At 58.7% G+C, this 17181-nt stretch overlaps 6 protein-coding genes across 6 annotated transcripts; 3 read left to right on the top strand and 3 right to left on the bottom strand.

Annotated features, from left to right (window-relative positions):
• Positions 1-238: 238 nt before the first annotated feature.
• On the top strand, positions 239-1471 carry P884DRAFT_280923 (uncharacterized protein; the record flags this gene model as incomplete). The annotated part of the gene is made up of 3 exons (XM_069443493.1): positions 239-372; positions 442-913; positions 977-1471. 3 exons carry the CDS (start codon positions 239-241, stop codon positions 1469-1471), a joined length of 1101 nt encoding a protein of 366 aa, XP_069293678.1.
• A 1981-nt stretch (positions 1472-3452) lies between these two features.
• Positions 3453-4996, bottom strand: P884DRAFT_211654 (CTLH/CRA C-terminal to lish motif domain-containing protein; the record flags this gene model as incomplete). Its single annotated transcript, XM_069439105.1, has 3 exons — positions 3453-4568; positions 4645-4778; positions 4858-4996. 3 exons carry the CDS (start codon positions 4994-4996, stop codon positions 3453-3455), a joined length of 1389 nt encoding a protein of 462 aa, XP_069293677.1.
• A 526-nt stretch (positions 4997-5522) lies between these two features.
• P884DRAFT_251657 (uncharacterized protein) lies at positions 5523-8978 on the top strand. Its single transcript, XM_069440701.1, has 3 exons — positions 5523-5626; positions 5720-6207; positions 6275-8978. The coding sequence occupies exons 2-3, from the start codon at positions 5999-6001 to the stop codon at positions 8778-8780; spliced, it is 2715 nt and encodes a 904-aa protein (XP_069293676.1). The 5' UTR covers positions 5523-5626; positions 5720-5998; the 3' UTR covers positions 8781-8978.
• On the bottom strand, positions 8979-10013 carry P884DRAFT_264810 (Tim10/DDP family zinc finger-domain-containing protein). Its single transcript, XM_069441886.1, has 2 exons — positions 9744-10013; positions 8979-9570 (listed from the first exon to the last, which is right to left on the bottom strand). Exons 1-2 carry the CDS (start codon positions 9839-9841, stop codon positions 9393-9395), a joined length of 276 nt encoding a protein of 91 aa, XP_069293675.1. The 5' UTR covers positions 9842-10013; the 3' UTR covers positions 8979-9392.
• Positions 10014-10720: 707 nt separating this feature from the next.
• P884DRAFT_264809 (uncharacterized protein) lies at positions 10721-12445 on the top strand. The gene has a single exon (XM_069441885.1). It carries the CDS (start codon positions 11093-11095, stop codon positions 12308-12310), a length of 1218 nt encoding a protein of 405 aa, XP_069293674.1. The 5' UTR covers positions 10721-11092; the 3' UTR covers positions 12311-12445.
• A 1240-nt stretch (positions 12446-13685) lies between these two features.
• P884DRAFT_303355 (uncharacterized protein) lies at positions 13686-16961 on the bottom strand (the record flags this gene model as incomplete). The annotated part of the gene is made up of 6 exons (XM_069445020.1): positions 13686-15469; positions 15535-15721; positions 15793-15978; positions 16040-16291; positions 16371-16424; positions 16488-16961. 6 exons carry the CDS (start codon positions 16959-16961, stop codon positions 13686-13688), a joined length of 2937 nt encoding a protein of 978 aa, XP_069293673.1.
• Positions 16962-17181: the final 220 nt, after the last annotated feature.

Raw genomic sequence — 17181 nt, 5'->3', positions numbered from 1 at the left:
AAAAAAAAAAAAAAAAAAACACACCTCGACCTGGACGAACGCACCGGCCGTCGTCGACCGCAGCAACCCTTTGAGAGACATCGTCCAAACACAGGCACAAATTCCACGTATCGAACCGATCAAACTGCCCGTCCTGGATCCGCAACGACAGTTTCGCCGGTCCTATTTGGCCGGCTCACAGCCCATCTCAAGTTTCGACGGGGCTTACACCAGTTCGCATTACCGGGACACTAGCATCATGGCCACCGCAGTCCCGCCCGGCTCCGCGCGCAAGACACGCCTCTTTTCCTCCGAGTTCCTTGCCTCGAAATGGGCAAAGCTCTTCTTCTTCATTGTCGGCCTGCAAGCCCTGATCTGTGTGGCGTTCGAGTCGTAAGTCGCCCTGACCGTGTCGGCTAGGGGTTAGGGTCCTTCCTTTCCGGATGCTGACCAAGATGGCAGATACGTGTTCGGGAGATTCCAGTTCAGTCTCGAATACCAAGATGACTCGGAAATCGATGACACCCTCAAGTCGCAATACCGCACGATACCGACATTCTTGACCCTCTTCATCTTCGGCTTCCTCTACATCCTGTTGCTCACCTGGGATGCCCTCCGACTCAAGAACACCATTCAGATCATCGGCCTCTGCGTCGCCAACCTGGCCATCTTCATCTACGCCATCCTTCAGATTGACCAGATTGACAAGTCCATCGCCCGCCTGCTTGAAGCTGGTGCTTTGAAGCCGGATGAGGAGGACAGGAACGTGTGGGCCCTGTGCAAGCCCTTCCTCATCACCGTCCCGGCCGTGGTCGGCGTTGTCACCATCGTCATGGGCGGTCTCGCCTACCAGCTCTACCGCGAGTTCGCCTGGGATATCCTGAAGCAGATCGGCGCCGACTACCGCATGAAGAAGCGGTTTCTGCACTACCAGGTAGGCGTGACCGTCGGGGCCCTCCTGCATGTCTCGGTGGACTGACTAAACACCCCCACAAAGATTTACATTGCCCTGCTCAAGTTCGATTTTTTCTTCTTCCTCGGCTTCACTGTTCAGTTCCTCGTCATCGTCAACGGCCTGAATAAAGTCGAGCTTGGCCTGCACATTGCCGCCATCCCGATCACCATCGCCATCCTGCTGTGTGCCGCCTTCTTCACCCAGCGCGAGAACCGCCTCGGCGTTTGCTTCGTCATCCTGCTCTACTTCGGCGGCCTGGCCTACTTCTTCTTTAAGCTCGTCCGCATCTACCAGCCGGGTCACAGCCAAGACTACTTCGCCGTCCGCCGCTCGCTGACTGCCTTCGCCGTGCTCACCATCATCCTGATCATCCTGACCATCACCAACGGCTTCATCTGCATGCAAAACTTCGGCAACGGCCTCAAGGCCCACCTCACCAAGCCCTCGGGCCCTGATATGGAGAAGGAAGGGGACGCCGGGTCGTATCAGCTGAACGACAAGGCGCCAGCGCTGCCCAGCCGCATGACCATCGACTAAAAAGAAGTGGCAAGCAGGCCCCGCGTTCGATGGGGAAAGCAGGAATAAGGCGGGAAAGATGGATCCCGTCACCAGATACTAACGAAAGCGGATCAGCGAATAAGAAGAAACACGAACTTTTACGACGGCTCCGCAGTCAGGACCGAACCAGCGACGGCGAAACAGAGGGTGGGAGGGACTCAATATTTCCTTTGTACTTTGGTTATTTTGTCAACAGCAAGCAGCAGCAGCAGCGAAACGCCATAGCCACATCCGGCTGGCATAGATATCCCCATTGGCTTTTTGCTTTATCTGTCTACTCTGATAATTTGGTCTAGGATTTCAAGCTTCTAACGGTTTAACTCACACAACCTTTGGCGTTATTCATATCCGGGGACACCCCATTTGCTGTGTTCACTTTCCATGGGGGAGATTAAGGAGGGCACAGAAGAGACCGGATTAGCGGAGAATGGCGTTCTCAAACTTGACTTTAATTTTTTCTTTCTCTTCTCTTTTCTCTATTTTGTCTGCTCGAGGATCGGTTGTTTTTGGTTGAAATCTCGAGCTCGGTGGCTTTGATTCTGATTTACGAACGATGTGTGGGATTCTACCTGCCCGGCACCTCAGGATATGGGCCTCTGTTTTGCAGGCTCGCCTGCTCGTCGGCTGGCTGGCCCGGCAGACGGAGGCAATGGTGGTCGAACTCGAAAGAGAAGGGGGGGAGGGGGGGGGGAGGGGTTGTTGGGCAGGAAGAAGGGAAAGCGGTGGAAGGATGAGAGGCGAGATTTGAGAGCTAGCTTTTGGATGTGTAGTACATCTTGAATGCATTACAGCTTCTCACACATTTGTGATGTACGGATAATCAACTGCCTTTTTTTGCAAATGACCTAATCGTCCCTCCTTCATTTCGGATAGGACTCGTATGAATGGAACGAAGCTTCGAATAACCATCCAATGTCACGCTGTCGGATACACAGCATCCAGGGGTATGGTTCTCCTGACATATGCTGGCGCAAGCACCCATCCCTCTTAAAGTATTATTATGGTGGCTTACCAAATAAATGATCTGGTTCAAAACCATTACTAGTCAACATAGTTAGATTGATCTGCCTTTTGACTCCATTGCCTAATCCTTGCTTGCTACCAATGTTGTATGAATCGTCCCAGACCAGTGCCCTGCCAATGACCCAAACAAGTTAACCCAAAGACTGGAGTGAAAAGCCCCGTACTACGCCATCAATTATTTTCACCCCCCAACCCCCGAACTCCGTTCTGCTCAAACCAAACAGCACGGCTCCAAAGGGATCGCCTCGCTCCCGCTGTCTGGGGGCGGCTCTCCGACGCCGCATCTGCGACCTCGGTAGATGCAGAACTGTGTTTGGACGCGGAGATCATAATCCCCCAGACTAAATCCTGATCCCTCGCTCGTAACCCAGCGGCCCCCGCCTCCGTCCACATCTCCTGCAGCCCGCGTCGTTGTTTACCTCAGCGTCAGAACCAGAAGAAAAACCTTTAGAAGCGATGAATCATCTCAGAGAGCAGCAGGGACAAGGCGCGCCCTCACCGCCCGCTGGTACGCAAAGAAAGCATCCCACGAGTCCACCGCACGAGCATCAGAATCAGGAGGACCCTGGACGACCGACAGGACGGTCGCCGGATCGGGCAGCGACATGACGGGTTCCGTGTGCACTGTCGTCATGGGCCCGCCGCGGGTTGGTGGAAGGAGGCTCCCGAATCCAAATGACGGTCGGGCGGGAGTGATGCTCGTGAGGGGCGCCTCGACGGCGCCGTTAGAGGCACGCTCTAACTCTGCTTCTCGGAGGTGAAGACTCGTTCGCGCCTCCTCGCCGCCGTCATCGCTAATGATATCAGCCCCAACATCCCCTAGAACGCCAGATGGTTGGAATGTCGGGCCGGTTAACGATCGAGTCGCTCCCTCCCGTCCTCCTACTCCGTTTCTTCCCCTCCCGCCCCCTCCGCTCCCCGTCGAGTGCACAGCATCCTACAAGATCACCCTCCGGGCATCCTTGATCGAGGCTTCGCTCGGACAGTACGGACACTTGAACCGGGTCCCCTTCGTCCCCTTGGCCAGCTTCTTGAGCGTCTCCTCTGCTAGCATATGGCCGCAGGGTATCACCATGGGCGGGTTGTCCTCGGTGGTCTGCTCCTTGGACACGGGGCACACAAAGATGCTGTGGAACAGCATGCTCTCCGGCAGCGGCGTCTCAAACGGCAGCTCGTCTGCCGAGGTCCACTCGGTGCCCTTGGAGCGGGTGGCGAGCATGTACTTCATCAGGCGGGGCAGCGCGAGGGCGCCTGCGGTAACGGCGAGGTAGAGCGGCGATTCGGCAGAGAGGCCGAGCAGGCTGCAGAACTCGCGGGTGAAGGAAGTCGCGACGTCGGTGAAGGCGTCGGAGATGGCGAAAGTGTTGTGGTAGGGGGAATCCTGGAGGTTCGGGGCGAAGACCATGGCCGAGGCGAGCTGTTGGATCTCGCGCAGGTGACGGGCTTGGAAGCGGCCGAAGTGCTGGCGGGCGTAGGCGAGTGCGCCGGCGCGGCCGTTGTGCTCGTCGTCGGGAAGGTTGTTGACGGCGGGGCCTTCGAAGAGCCAGACGTATTGGAGCTTGGAAAGCTCAAATTCCAGGTTGCTGCCACGGGCTTCCAGCTCGGCCGAGTTCGCGCGTGCCCATTCAATGGCGGGTAGCAAGTTCTTGGCCTTGATATGCTGCAGGATTGTGTACATCTGGGCGAACTTGTCCTGGAGCTCTTGGGAGTGGAGGGACGACAGGTCGTACTCGTCCGCGTGGGCTGCTGGGCTTCCGGTTGCGTTTGCTCGGTGACTATCCTTCCCCTGTCCCTGCCCGTCCCCCTCACCCGTCTCCTCGTCGTCGTCGTCGTCGTCGTCGTCGTCGTCGTCATCTTCATCATCCTCGTCCATAGGCTCGTCGAATCCGGTCGAGCGTGTTTGTGGGCTTCCGCCTTGGACTTCGCTTATGAAGGTCGACGCAACCGAGAACTGGCCCTCCCGCAACAGGTGCATGGCGATGGCGCGGTTGATAAGAGGCAGGTGGTCCCCCATGGTGTCATTTTCCGTCGGTAGCTGTTTCAGAGGGAAGTACTATTCCGCAGGTAACTGTTAGACCGAACACGCATGGCGGGCGAGAAGGCGCTGCTCGGGTATGACGGGTCCATACCTTGTCTAGTAACTTTCCCACCTTCTTGTGCGCCGACGACGCCGCCTTGAGGTCGTTGTTTACTTTTTCAAAGGCGAACTTGACGGGGTTTTGCAGCATCGTCATGGTGAGGCTCGCGATGTGAGGGTCCATCGCTGCTGCGCATGTCAGTAACGTGGTGTCATATTGTCATCTTGGACCGTTGCAAGAAAGCCTGCAGGTGAGGAGACCGACCTCCGGCGATTTGATCCCGGGCGTCACTGAGCAACTGGATGACCTGATCGACATCTTGCACCGCCGCAGATAGCCTGGGAAAGTTTTTGGCGTTCGAGAGCTCGTCCAGGAGGGACTCGAGTTTTTGTTTCGCCTCCATCGTCGACGCACGATATGCTCGAGCTCGGGACTTGTTCGTGGATGTAGTGCAGCAGTGGTTAGGGGGCAGGAGCGCCCAGCATCGTCTTCCGCACACGATACGAACGACGCTGGTGCGGTTGTCGAACCTCGTCGGTGTCGGCGTGCTGGGTTGGATCTCGTGGTTGGCGGTCGTTGCGTTGTTGGAGCAGGACCCTAAGAGGTTCACAGTAGCTTCCAGATGCAATCAATGGTCGGGCTGCCCGGGCCCGCTGGAGATGTGCCGGTATGTTAACTAACTACCGCTTGAGATGGCAGGCGGTCATGGCGCTCCAGGTGACGTACCCCGCTGGCAGCACTGACAGGCAGGGGCTGGCTTCGGTGGCAGTGGGGCCAGACGCAGCGCCTGACACGCTGCACCTCATCCTGTTATGTACTGTACTCTGTAGTGTAATAAGGTGGAAGGTACGGATATAACCAACTATGGACAGTTACCGAGTGGAGAGAGGTATGGAAGGTAGGTAGGTAACTACCGATCACTGCACATAGTTATAGTGCCTTACCTGTCTTCTATCGTTAGATGGGCAGTCCGTGGATTCACCAGCGCAAAAGTACCTCAGGTACGGTACCCTAGGTTATCGATTAAGACAGGGTAGGTACGGAATCGAAGCGATTCTCTTGCATCACGTCCAGTCGCCGGACCCAACATCAATCTGCCGAACTAACCCACCTCACACATAACTAGCTTCCATACTTTTTTTTGCATCACTTCCATCCATCCCACCGTTCCTGACTGCAATCCGCCCGCAAAGTTCCCGGGCCTTGAGCAACCACCCTCGGAAGTCAACGTGTCGCTCTCACCGCGCCGACAATTCTCACCGCCCCAAAGGCCCCGGTCGGCCCCACGATGGGCCTGAGACGTGGTCCCTGCTGTTGACATGGATGCCGTCCCACGGGCGAGCCAGCCGTTCCTGGGTCCCCGCAATGTCGAGGCGGCCGTCGACGGCGACGGAGCATTAACACCATGTCGCTACGCATCCCCTTCCCGACCGCCGTCGACCCGAGGGTGCACCGGGAAGAGGAGATGACGCTGGCCCGGAAAGCTTCCTACCAAAGAAGTGCAAGGTCCGCCGTGCCGGAAACGCCAGATGACGCAGCCATGGGCAGTGTGCCTGCCCCTCCTCCGAACACGAACCGGCGTCGTATCGTCCTCCCGGATCCCGTGGCCTTCAGGTAGGTCTCGGTCTCTCGGTCGCCCCGTCAGCGATTCGACCCCCCGCGACTGACACGGCCTGTGCAGGTTCCTCGAGGAAGATCCTCTGGTGAGCGTCGTCGAGCGCAGACATGTCCTCCCGGGCTACGAGCTCTACCTTGTCGAGCAGTGGGCGTGCTCCCGCCAATCGCCCACCCTCGTCATTGCCGCCTACACTGGTGACCCGAGACATTCCGTTGTCGTCGGCGTGCTGGAGGTGCCCGCCGACGAGGAGGAATGGTCGCCGAGACTGAGGGTCTACTACAAGGCCATCCACCAGTATCACGCACGGCCCAAGGAGACGGAAGTCGGCGAGCTCATGGTCACCAATCTCAGCAGCTTCCCCTCGGCGCTGACCGTCATCCCCGTCCCCGAGGGCGACATACGAAAACACCGCCGAGAGTTCATCGTCAACGAAAACCTCAAGCGACTAGGCTGCGCGGGCCGCTCCGGGCTGACGCTCGCAGAGCCCACCTCGGCCACCCAGGCAAAGTTCATGCAAATGTACAAAACGAGCGACAGGATACCCTTTTACCAGGCCGTTATCGAGCTCGTGAAGCTGTGCCAGGTCGCCCTCTTTCTGTTTGGCATGCTCGAGCAAGAGTACATCGACGGCCTGCTCTGTGACATCACCGAAACGGCGATCAACGACTGGTGGACCGCGATTGGCTCTGAGCACTTCAACATTGAACCGACAGACGGCATCCTGGGACCGACTACGGTTGCTGCCCTTCTCGGCACGCTCTTGGGAGCGAGGAACCGGCTCAGCTACTGGGGTGCTCCCGTGTCCAAGGACGCCTTCGACGTCGAGAGCATGAAGAAGGGCATCGGCAGCTTCCAGAAATCCATGAGGATGGAGAGGACCCGCCGCCTGGACCCGCAGACGCTGCTCAAGCTGCACAGCGTGACCGCCAAGGCGGCCGCAGGAGACGGCGGTTGGGGCGTGCAGAAGGCCGTCAAGTCCACCGTGGCCGAAATCGGCGGCAAGCGTGGCGAGCTGGTGATAGGCATGGTGGGCGGTCGTGACAAGGCTAACATCGGAGACGTCGAGACACTGGACCTGAACAAGGTCATCAGCCTGGTATCCGGCGAGCGCCCAAAATGGCTATGGCACGGGAAGCCAAGAAGGACCCTCCAAGGCGACGAGCAAGACCACGCGCCGTCGGCGTTCGGCAGAGGATTGAGAGACGAGAAAGGCCTGCAGGGAGGGGGCAGAAGGACGCACTCGGTGCCAACGGAGGAGGAGGGAGAGCTCAGGAGGAACGAAGACCCGTCCGCAAGCCTCTCGCCCCTGCAGCCCACGCACTCGCTGCCGGTCGCGGCAGAGACTGCCGGTGGCGATCGAGACGCCTTACGGAGGACCGTCTTCAAGAGCGTCGCGGGGAAGGTGAACGATGCTCGCTCGGGCCTAGGCCGCATCAGAGATGCGGTGGGGGGCGGTCTGAGAGGGCACGTCAGCCGGCCCTCCAAGGACGATACCCCGGACACGGCCGCGAGCGGGTACTCGAGCCCGAGCATTGCGACGCTGGCCCAGTCCTCGGCTGCCGTGACGAGCCCGGTGGCCGTAGGCAAGGCTTTTTCTTGGAAAGTCCGGCCGGAAGACTACCTTCCTATCCTCAAAGACAAGGAGGTAGGGTGCCCGGCGTCTGCAGAACCGCCTTTGGGTGCGAATGAATCGGGCGGCCGTTTGGCTGCGGCAAGTGGTGACCAGCCTTTCGCGGAGCCCTACCGTACACTCGACGACAAGGAGCGGTTAGAGCTCGCGCTTGTCGGCATGGGGAAGGAGGTCCGCAGCACAAACGCCTCCGCAGCGGGCTCTGTTGTTGCCGATGGTGACCTGGAAGGGCCGGTCCTGGCCATCGAACGCAACTCTGACGGGCTGCTGCTGTCGCTGCAGCGGCGGCACAGCATCGACTGTCTCGCTTCCCTCCGCCCGCATCCCCACGAGGCCCGTTACCCGCATCGGCTGTCCTTCAGCGCGGCCGAGGACGCGGTCCTCTCCTGGGAGGACCTCGTCAGCCTAACAACCGATCCCAAGCCAGATTCTAACGATCTGGCAAGCCTACGCTCACAAGCCGAGCTGTCCTTCAACCTGTACGCCCGCCTCCAGCAAATACAAGCCGGCCTCGCCCCGTGGACCTCGAGCAAGTTGGCATCCGTAACAGCCCTCGACCACAGTCTCGAGGAGCAGCAGACGGAACTGCAAGCCTTGCACGAAGCGGCAAACGAGGCGTACGAGCGTGCGCGGCACACCAGCAACGAGCTGGTGGCGGATGAGCGGGCGCGGCTGGCCGAGACGGTCAAGGACATCGACATGTTAGCGGCCAAGCTCGAATACGAGATTGGGGCGCTCGTATCGCGGGTCAACGAGGTCGAGGACGGGGTCGCCCAGTTTGAGGCGCAGGTCGACGACGTCGAACGCCGCGCCGAGGAGCTGAAGGAAGTACTCGAGACGGAGAGCTGGTTGCACTGGCTCGTGAGAACCATCACGGGCATCGGGACGGGGCCTAACATCACGAGCGGCGTTCCTCCGAGGATGGAGGGCACGCGGTGAGGATGGCAAGTTGTGATTTAGATTCTTGTCTATTGGATACTCCAAGGGATCAGACGGCGGTTGGTGTTGGGCGTTGTAAATACAAACATAGGGCATTTGCATCTGTCGGGTGTCGGGCTTGTTACTAGTAGCTTGGAAGAAGGCATTGCGTCGGGTGTTTGGAGATTCCCGGGGCAGAGGCGGGTAGAGCCAACGTGCCAGCAGAGAAGAAATACCATATTACCATGCCGGCCCCTCCTGGTGGTCACGCCGGAGCTCTCTAATTGCTCATGCGTGCGTCGGTTCTCGTTATTGTACATGCCATAGCTCTGGAACCATGGCCGCCCGGCCATCGTCATCGGTTCTCTCTCTCGGCGCATCTACGTAACTGCCGACCTAGAACCGTATATGTGAAAAACAAAAAATGCCCTAGAACAACAGGACATAGCACGTTTCATGCCCGTCCCGTTCCATAATTGTACAAACACGCTCGAACGACTCGGCTGTCGTTTCGCGCCCTCTCGCTCAGACAGAAAGGCGTCATGCATTCGAGGGCAACGCTCGGTATCATTCCCATCTCATGTCCGCACGAACGACGCGTCCGTATGAACGGCGGCCCGCTCAATCCAAGCCCTACATGCCTGCGCCGAAGCCGCGGGCGGCGCCCTCCTTCTGTAGCTGCTCCGAGATGGCCGTGTGCGCCTCGAAGAACTTGGCCGAGCACCGGTCCAGGCAGACGGCCTCGCCCTTGGACAGCTCGCCCTCGCGGTACGTCTTGTCGATGCACTTGGCCGAGCAGACCTTGAGCATGCTGTTGTTGTTGTTTTTTTTTTTTTGTTATTGTCAGCGTTGATCCAGGAATGGGATTTTTTGTTGGTTGCTCTGCTTCTGCTGGTGATGCTGGTGGTGATGGGTTTCCCACCTAAGGCAGCGGGAACCGGGAAAGGAAGGGAAGGGAAGGGAAGGGAAGGCGGCTACACATACCGGCTGTGCATCTCGGCAATCACCTTGAGCTCGTTCTCGACAGCCGCGATCTTCTCGGCCGAGGTGGGTTGGGGGCGGCCGAAGCCAAGGAAGGACATTTCGGCGGGTTGAGGAATGAACGGAAAGAAACAACAAAGAGCGTGCTATTGTGCGGTCGAGGGCGTAGGTTTGCTTCCTGGCTGCGCGGGGTTTTTGGTTCGTGCTTTGTTGTTGTTTGGGTCCGGCTTTTTCTCTCTCTCTCTCTCTCTCTCTCTCTCTCTCTCTCTTTGGCAACCGGGCTGGATCTTCCGTACAGGTTATTTCTTGGATCTTGATGTGAACTGCAGCGGTTTTGCTCGTCATGCCAAGACCGGGAGATTCTCGGCAAGACGTGACGCTGAGCGCCAAGCAAAAAGCGCCCTCGTCAGAGTGGGGCGTTTGCTGGGTCCCTCAGAGCGTGCGCAGAAAAAAAAGTTCAGAGCTTGGGCTTTGCCAATTTGCTGCAACTTCTCTTCCTCAACCTGGGACAAAGACCCCCAGAGTTGAAGCAGATTGAAGACCAGACAATTGTGAGTAGAAATCTCTGATACGTTGGAAAACCAAGTTGAGCGGCCCAATATGATGATTGCATATTACAGAACCGCTGCGATTGACGCGTTTTTGCGCGTATGATTGCAATTGCCTATTTTCTGACACACACTCTCTCGCTCTCCCTCGTGGTGTTACTCTTTCATTCCTCTTCAATTCGATGTTTGCATTTATGTGGGCTGTGCACAAGACCGGCTGACCTCGAGCTTGCACTTCCAGACGATGCGATGAGGCCAACTCCGAGTCTCCAGTTCCTGCGCCCGTACACCTGGAAGCCCGCGGGCCCGCCCAACCCGGTCTACCTGCGCTTCTTCCACCTGGCCCGGCAGCAGGAGCTGGAGCAGGCCAATGCCCTCAAATACCCTCGCCTCCGCCACCATGGCCCCCCCATGCGCATCCCGGACTTCCGCAAAAAGTATGACGGCATCCAGCAGGGCGACGTCGCCGACGAGGAGGTGACGCTGCACGGCCGCGTCGAGTCGATCCGTCGCGCGGGGTCCAAGCTCGTCTTCATCGACCTGAGGGGCGAGTTTGAGCGCGTCCAGGGCATCTGCAACCTCGGCAAGCTCCTCGACGGCACCACCGTCGGCCGTCTGAAGGAACTCGCCAAGCTGCTCAGCAGGGGAGACATCATATCCGTCAGGGGCAGGGCCACGCGGACCCCGACGGGCGAGCTCACCATCCAAGCGACCCATCTGCCCGAGCTGCTGACCCCCAGCCTGGTCCCGCTGCCCACGAAGCTCATCGACGAGGAGTCCCGGAAGCAGCATCGTCACATTGATATGCTCGTCAACCGCAGGACGACCGACATCCTGCGGCTGCGGTCCTACGTCATCAGGTATCTGCGCGATTTCTTGCACGAGCGCGACTTTGTCGAGTTCCAGACCCCGATCCTGGCCGGTGACGCCGGCGGTGCCAATGCCCGCCCCTTCACCGTCTCGGCAAAGGCGGTATCCAGGGACCTGTCCCTGCGCATCGCGCCCGAGCTCTGGCTCAAGCGCCTCGTCGTCGGCGGCGTAGACCGCGTCTTCGAGATCGGCCCTGCCTTCCGCAACGAGGGCATCGACCAAACCCACAACCCCGAGTTCACCATCTGCGAGTTCTACCACGCCTACGCCAACCTGCAGGACCTCATCCGCCTCACCGAGGACCTCATCCGCGGCGTGGCCGCGCATTGCCAGGACCTCATCGCGACCAAGCTCACCTCGCTCCCTCCCATCGACCTCACTCCGTTTGAACTGCCCTTTCGACAGGCCGAGTTCATCCCCACCCTCGAATCCGCCCTCGGCTTCACCTTCCCGGACCTCACGAGCCCGACCGCGCTCGCGGACCTCCAGTCCCTGCTCAGAAAGCATAACGTCTCCCTGGAGCCGTCCGACGAGTCCGGCTCGTCGGACTCTTCGGGCTCGTCCCACCCGTCGGCAGACACCCTGCCGCAGCTCCTCGACCGCCTCGCGGCGGCCTACATCGAGCCGCTCTCCGCCGGGGGCCCGCTCTTCGTGACCCACCACCCGGTCTGCCTGTCGCCGCTCGCCAAGTCCTTCACCTGCCCCCGGACGGGCCAGGCCGTGTCGGCGCGCACCGAGCTGTTCGTGGCCGGCCGCGAGCTCGCCAACATGTACGAGGAGGAGAACGACCCGTTCGCGCAGCGGAGCAAGTTTGTCGACCAGGCCCTTGCCAAGCTCGCTCCGACCCAACAAGTCAGGAGCCCTACGGCGGCGGCCGACGAGGAGGCGGTCGTGATCGACGAGAGCTACGTGCAGGCCCTGGGCAGCGGGCTGCCGCCGACGGGCGGGTGGGGCTGCGGCGTCGAGCGGCTGGTGATGCTGTTTGGGGGGACCAGGAGGATCGGGGACTGTCTGAGCTTTGGGACCCTCAAGAACGTCGTCGGCTTGTCTGCCGCTACGGGCAAGGGCGGACACGGTCCGGGTCAGGAGGGGCAGGAGGAGTCGGGGCACAAGGACAAGGGAGACGGATCGTCTCCGGCTGCAGGTCACTAAGAGCTGGAGCTGGGTATGTGATGTGTGTGTACTATATATGTGTATATGCGAGTGCGTATGTGCCTGTACAATAACGAGACTTGGGAATGATATATGTATATTGTTTATACAAGTCAATAATAGACGATAGACGGCGCTTGCTCGGCTGCCTTGTGAGGCTATATTTCTCAGATACAAAATTATCGGTATTATGACGAGACTTGAGAAAGCCACACTCCACTTCCGCACTATATTTGTCGTTTATCCCGATTGCCCGGCCATATATCGAGAGGAGATACTTGTCAGTTACATTATATAATCCGTACTTCGTCCGTACTCTTATCTCCTTTGCTTCACAGGCCGCAAATTGCTCCTCCGCAGTGATCACAAGCAGCTATTGTCAGAGTCGTCGCCTCTCAAGGTCAAACAAACTAACTACGTCGATGAAGGGCCATTTAATTATCTGCCCGTTTGCAGTAGGCAAGCTCATCTGCCCTGTGTAGGCAAAGGGGGGTTGGGGGCGGAACTCAACGCCAAAAAAAAAAAAAAAAAAAAAAAAAAAAAAAAAAAAAAAGACTCGGTGAGCGTGCAAATATGTCGAAATCTTAGCGACGGCACTTCTCCAATTCCCGCCAGACAAAGAGCGTGGATCCGTGAGGTATCGCACTCGCGCAGACCGAAAACAACGCCGCCCCAATAATCATGTCCTTCGCAACGCCCCCAGTTTACCGTCTGTCCAGTTCTGCCTAATTATCCATCCGTGCTGGCGGTAGTCCCGCCGTCGCAACTGATGAGTCTCGATACTCCAGGCCATCCAGGTTTGCCGCAACGCCATGCTATGCCACGCCATGCCATAGTATGATACAATGTGTGCCCTGCCTTTTACCGATTTCTCAACACCGATGTCGATGCTGCAGCTGATTGGGAAGCACGACGCCAGAGTTTTCCAATGCCGCGTGTATACCAGGGCCGTAGGTCCATGAAAACGGGAGAGAATACGGATCCGTACTGTCCACCTCGGTGGAGAAAGAGCCGTCCCGTCCAGGCGAAAGAAAGGAAAATCAAGGGGTCCCGGCCAATAAGTGGAATTGAGAAACTGAAAGGAAAATGAAAACTTTTAAGGAGGTTGAATTAAGTTGGTTCGCGCGCCACTGGAACAGGAAGGCGGCCAAATGGGTCGGTCCCATGTTGCCCCGAAACCTTTCGTGGCTCAACCTGAATACCTCCCCGCGAGAGGGTAAAGGGCATATACTGTTGCCAGGTCGAGGCTAGAGGCTTGAAAATACTGTTGACGTTGTGTCCGCATGCGGAGGAGTTAACGTTGTGCTAGCGGCGGTTTAGACGAAGAAACGCTGGACCAAACCCGCACTAGCACACTCATGACGGTGTGATAAAGTTACTGCCACTCGCCGTTCCTCCTGAAGCCATAGCCGGGCAAGCGGGACTCTTCCTCCAGCAGCTTCTTGTATGCAGCCCGGTCGAGAGCCGGGTCGGGAATAGGCTCGTCAATGTTGAACGGCTTGCGAGCCAGGGTCGACATGGAGTGCAGGCAGTCTTCGACGTGGGCGAGCTGAGCCATGTACACGGTCTTGTCTTTTTTGTTTTGGAAACGCCGTTCCCTGTCGCGGACAACGGCGCGCCAGGCGGGATCTCGGCGGGCGCGGTCCAGCTGTTTCTGAATAAACGGATGCCGGGGGTTGCTTTCGTCAACGTCTGGTCGCTCGAGGTGGCCACCTCTTGCGCGCGTTTCACGGCGAGTCTCTATCAAGACATGGGTGAGAACATTCTCGCTGAACCGAGTCCAGACCCAGCGCCTGTTGAAATGCTCCTTCTCTTCCGCGCCAAAGTCACAATCCTGAACGCTCGAAGGGCTCAACGGGAACATGCAGGGGTGTGCACGCTGCGGTCCGCCCTCTCTGTAATCAAAGGCCTTGGTGGCCGGACTATGGGCCCACCGCCAGCGGGCCAGCGAAGCGCGAATAGTGTCGAGACTCCTGGGGGTTGGAGGGCAGTACGGAACCTTCTGCTCTGTACCTGTCGCCCAGTCATCCACGGATGCGTTGCCGTTGGCCTTCCCTTCGGGGCCAAGGTCGGGTTCCGGGGCAAAGTTGAGAAAGTATTCCCACGTCCAGTCCGCATACTGCACTTCGTACAAAGCCTTGGACAGAGCCACGGGCCCGTTTGCGAGCAGCTGGTCCAGCTTGTCCGACGCCGGGTTAAGGCCGACACGCCAATGCTGTAGAGCCGTCTCTTGCCAGAGCCGGAGATGGCTGTCTTCCATGTTCACAACGAATAGCGTCATCTTGCAGCTCCAGCAGGTGTCCCGCCGAAGGGGGAAGAGGGAGACCGGGTAGGTGAACTGGCACATTCTGCACCGTTCCTGTTGGCGCCAGTACTTGCCCTTCGTCTCGAAGCTGGAAGGCAGGTACCTCATCATGGCGGGGGGTACCTTTGGATGCTTCTGGTTGTCGCCTGTCAGAGCGGCAGTAAGGTCGTCGGCGAAGTCGTTCTCAATTGCCCCCCTCGGTTTTTTGCCCTCCGCGAGCTCGCGCTCACGCGTGATCACGGCCTCCCGGGCTTTCAGAGCCCAGAGAACGTCCGGCCCAGGTAGCTGACGGATGAAGCTCCAGAAGGAGGAGCTGTCGCTGAGCAGGTCCGAGCCGACCTCTTTGGCGAGATCCTGGCATCGCAGAATCAAGGCGAAGACGGCCTTGGGGGTATTGAAGGTTGGCTCATTATGTGTCACCCCGTAGGAGCCCAGACGGGGACCAGACGGGGGCCCGTGGAAAAAGAAAGGGAAGAAGTCGAGGCGGATGTATGCTTTGGCGCCCCGTTCGGACGCGGACTTGGCTTCTGACGACTCGCCCCATCCCTGTGGAGCACCGTCTTGTGCGGCGGGCACGAGGGGGGGTGGGCTCTGTGCAGCCTTGTGAGTCCAGGAGTCGTCGTCGGGGAAATCACGAGACCCCTTGCCGGTGCCCGAGCGAAGCGGGTGGCGCTTGATGAGCTCCAGCAACGGTCTCAACTTGGTGACGTCCAACATAGGGCACCGGGTGATGGTGACCACCTTCAGGTTCGGCATGGTATTGACCATCATCTCAAACAAGGCGAGGTCAAAAAACTGGAGCCGGTCGATGATTATGGAAGAGAAGGTCGACGGAATCTCGGTGATGGCGACGCCTATCGGCATCATCCAGTTAGCCCCCCTGACAGGCGTCAACGGTTAGATGACAGGTAACACTTACAAAGCCGCAGCAAGTTCTTGAAGTCAGCCATGTAAGGTTTCTCTTGGTTCTTCGGCTCGTCCGATGCCGGGGCGATGATCAAGGTGTTGGACCGAACCCCGCCGCCCTGGAGGATGCGGCCACGACCGTCTCGTTTCTCGACATAATCGTCGGTAGGAAAGGAGCCAAGGTTGAAGTCCCAAAGGTCCTAGCCATTCTCGTTAGCAATCCCATCCGAAGACGATGACTGATCCGAACGATGGGCAAGACAGCACTTACATAGCTCGCCCGCGTCAAAGCGGCCGCGCGCTTGCACGTCATGGCCAGGGCGGTGATGTCGCCGATGCTCGGGCTGATGAAGTTGAGCACCCTCTGGGCTAGCTCGGTGACTTGTAGAAGTCGGATTACAACGGACCGATCGTTGGCTGGGTTTATCGTGCCAGCATCGTCGTCAGAGGCCGAAGACTGAGACGGTGTCAGCTCAAGGCCGCCGCCGCTGAGGGGGTCACCCAGCGAAGCGACTCACCACGATGAAGAGCCTTGGCGTGCCGCGGACTCTGGGGTACGCCATTTTGGCCTTGAACGTGGCAGGCTCGCCTGCTTTCCAGAACTTGCGGTGCAGATTTCTCAGTTCCTCCTGGTCCATGACCCGGCGGAACTCGAGGTTGCGGCTCCTCGCAAACTCCTTTCGGAACTGCTCTGCGATGTTCTTGCCAAGTAAGGAGTGCCAGACCGGCCGGCCATAGTTGAAGGCACAATACCGATCCAATGGCTTAGGCTGCCGAGATGGTCAGCATATCGGACACGGGGGACAGGAACGGAGGCGCAAAGACGGTGGGTTGAACAGTCACACTCACATAGCTGGGGTCCACGACCCAAGGCAGAACAGCACGGGCTGCCATGTCTCCGGACTGCGGGAGCGAGGTGAGCTTCTTGAACGGCACAGTGGCAGTCGCTGGGCAGCAACGACGTACCTCAGAGCCGTCGGTGACCGTCTTTTGAGCATGTCTCGGCCAGTAGATCTTCCTGGCCTGCAGGTGGCTAGGACGAGTCCAACCTTCAGGGAGCTCCGGCTTGGCTGTCTGGGGGTTGCGTGCTGGAGCTGCCGCGTTTTTGTCCTTTCGGCGCCCGTCCATGAAGGATTGGCGATTTGAACCGTTTGCCGGGCTCTCGACTTTGACGGTCGTCTCCTTCTCAGCTGCAGGTTCGGGCTGCCTACTGCAGCGCGGTTTGCCGCTAGTCTGGGGCTTAGCCCGAGGCCGCTGCTCCGTCCTTGCTGTCGGAATATTGTCCAGATCAGCTGGCTTTTTGTTTTGCTTTGGCCGTGACTTCGGCTCCCTCCTGGGCTCCTGAGTCTGGGACGCTGATGCCCGTTGTCTCCGGGACCGTGGGGCCGCAGATGCGTCACCGCTCGGGGCCCGGGAGCCATTGCCCTTCCGGCGCGCCATAACTCTTTGGGGAGAAGAGGTATTGCTGGCGCCTTGTCAAAAGTGTGAAGCCTAGGGGCGCGGGTTCCAGGGGAAGATGTCAGGCTCCTCCTAGCTTGATTGCGACCCGGGGGTGGTTTGATAGGCCGAATGAAAGGCCAAGTGAACAGGGTGGAGTAACCTGATTCCAGTGTCTGCGAGTTGAGGCCCAAGAAGGCGAGGGTTTCCTGCCCCGAAAAGA

Source organism: Thermothelomyces heterothallicus (assembly GCF_042370625.1).
Source record: "Thermothelomyces heterothallicus CBS 202.75 unplaced genomic scaffold P884_scaffold_37, whole genome shotgun sequence".
NCBI classification, from domain to species: domain Eukaryota; kingdom Fungi; phylum Ascomycota; class Sordariomycetes; order Sordariales; family Chaetomiaceae; genus Thermothelomyces; species Thermothelomyces heterothallicus.
This window is presented reverse-complemented; position numbering and strand designations above follow the sequence as displayed.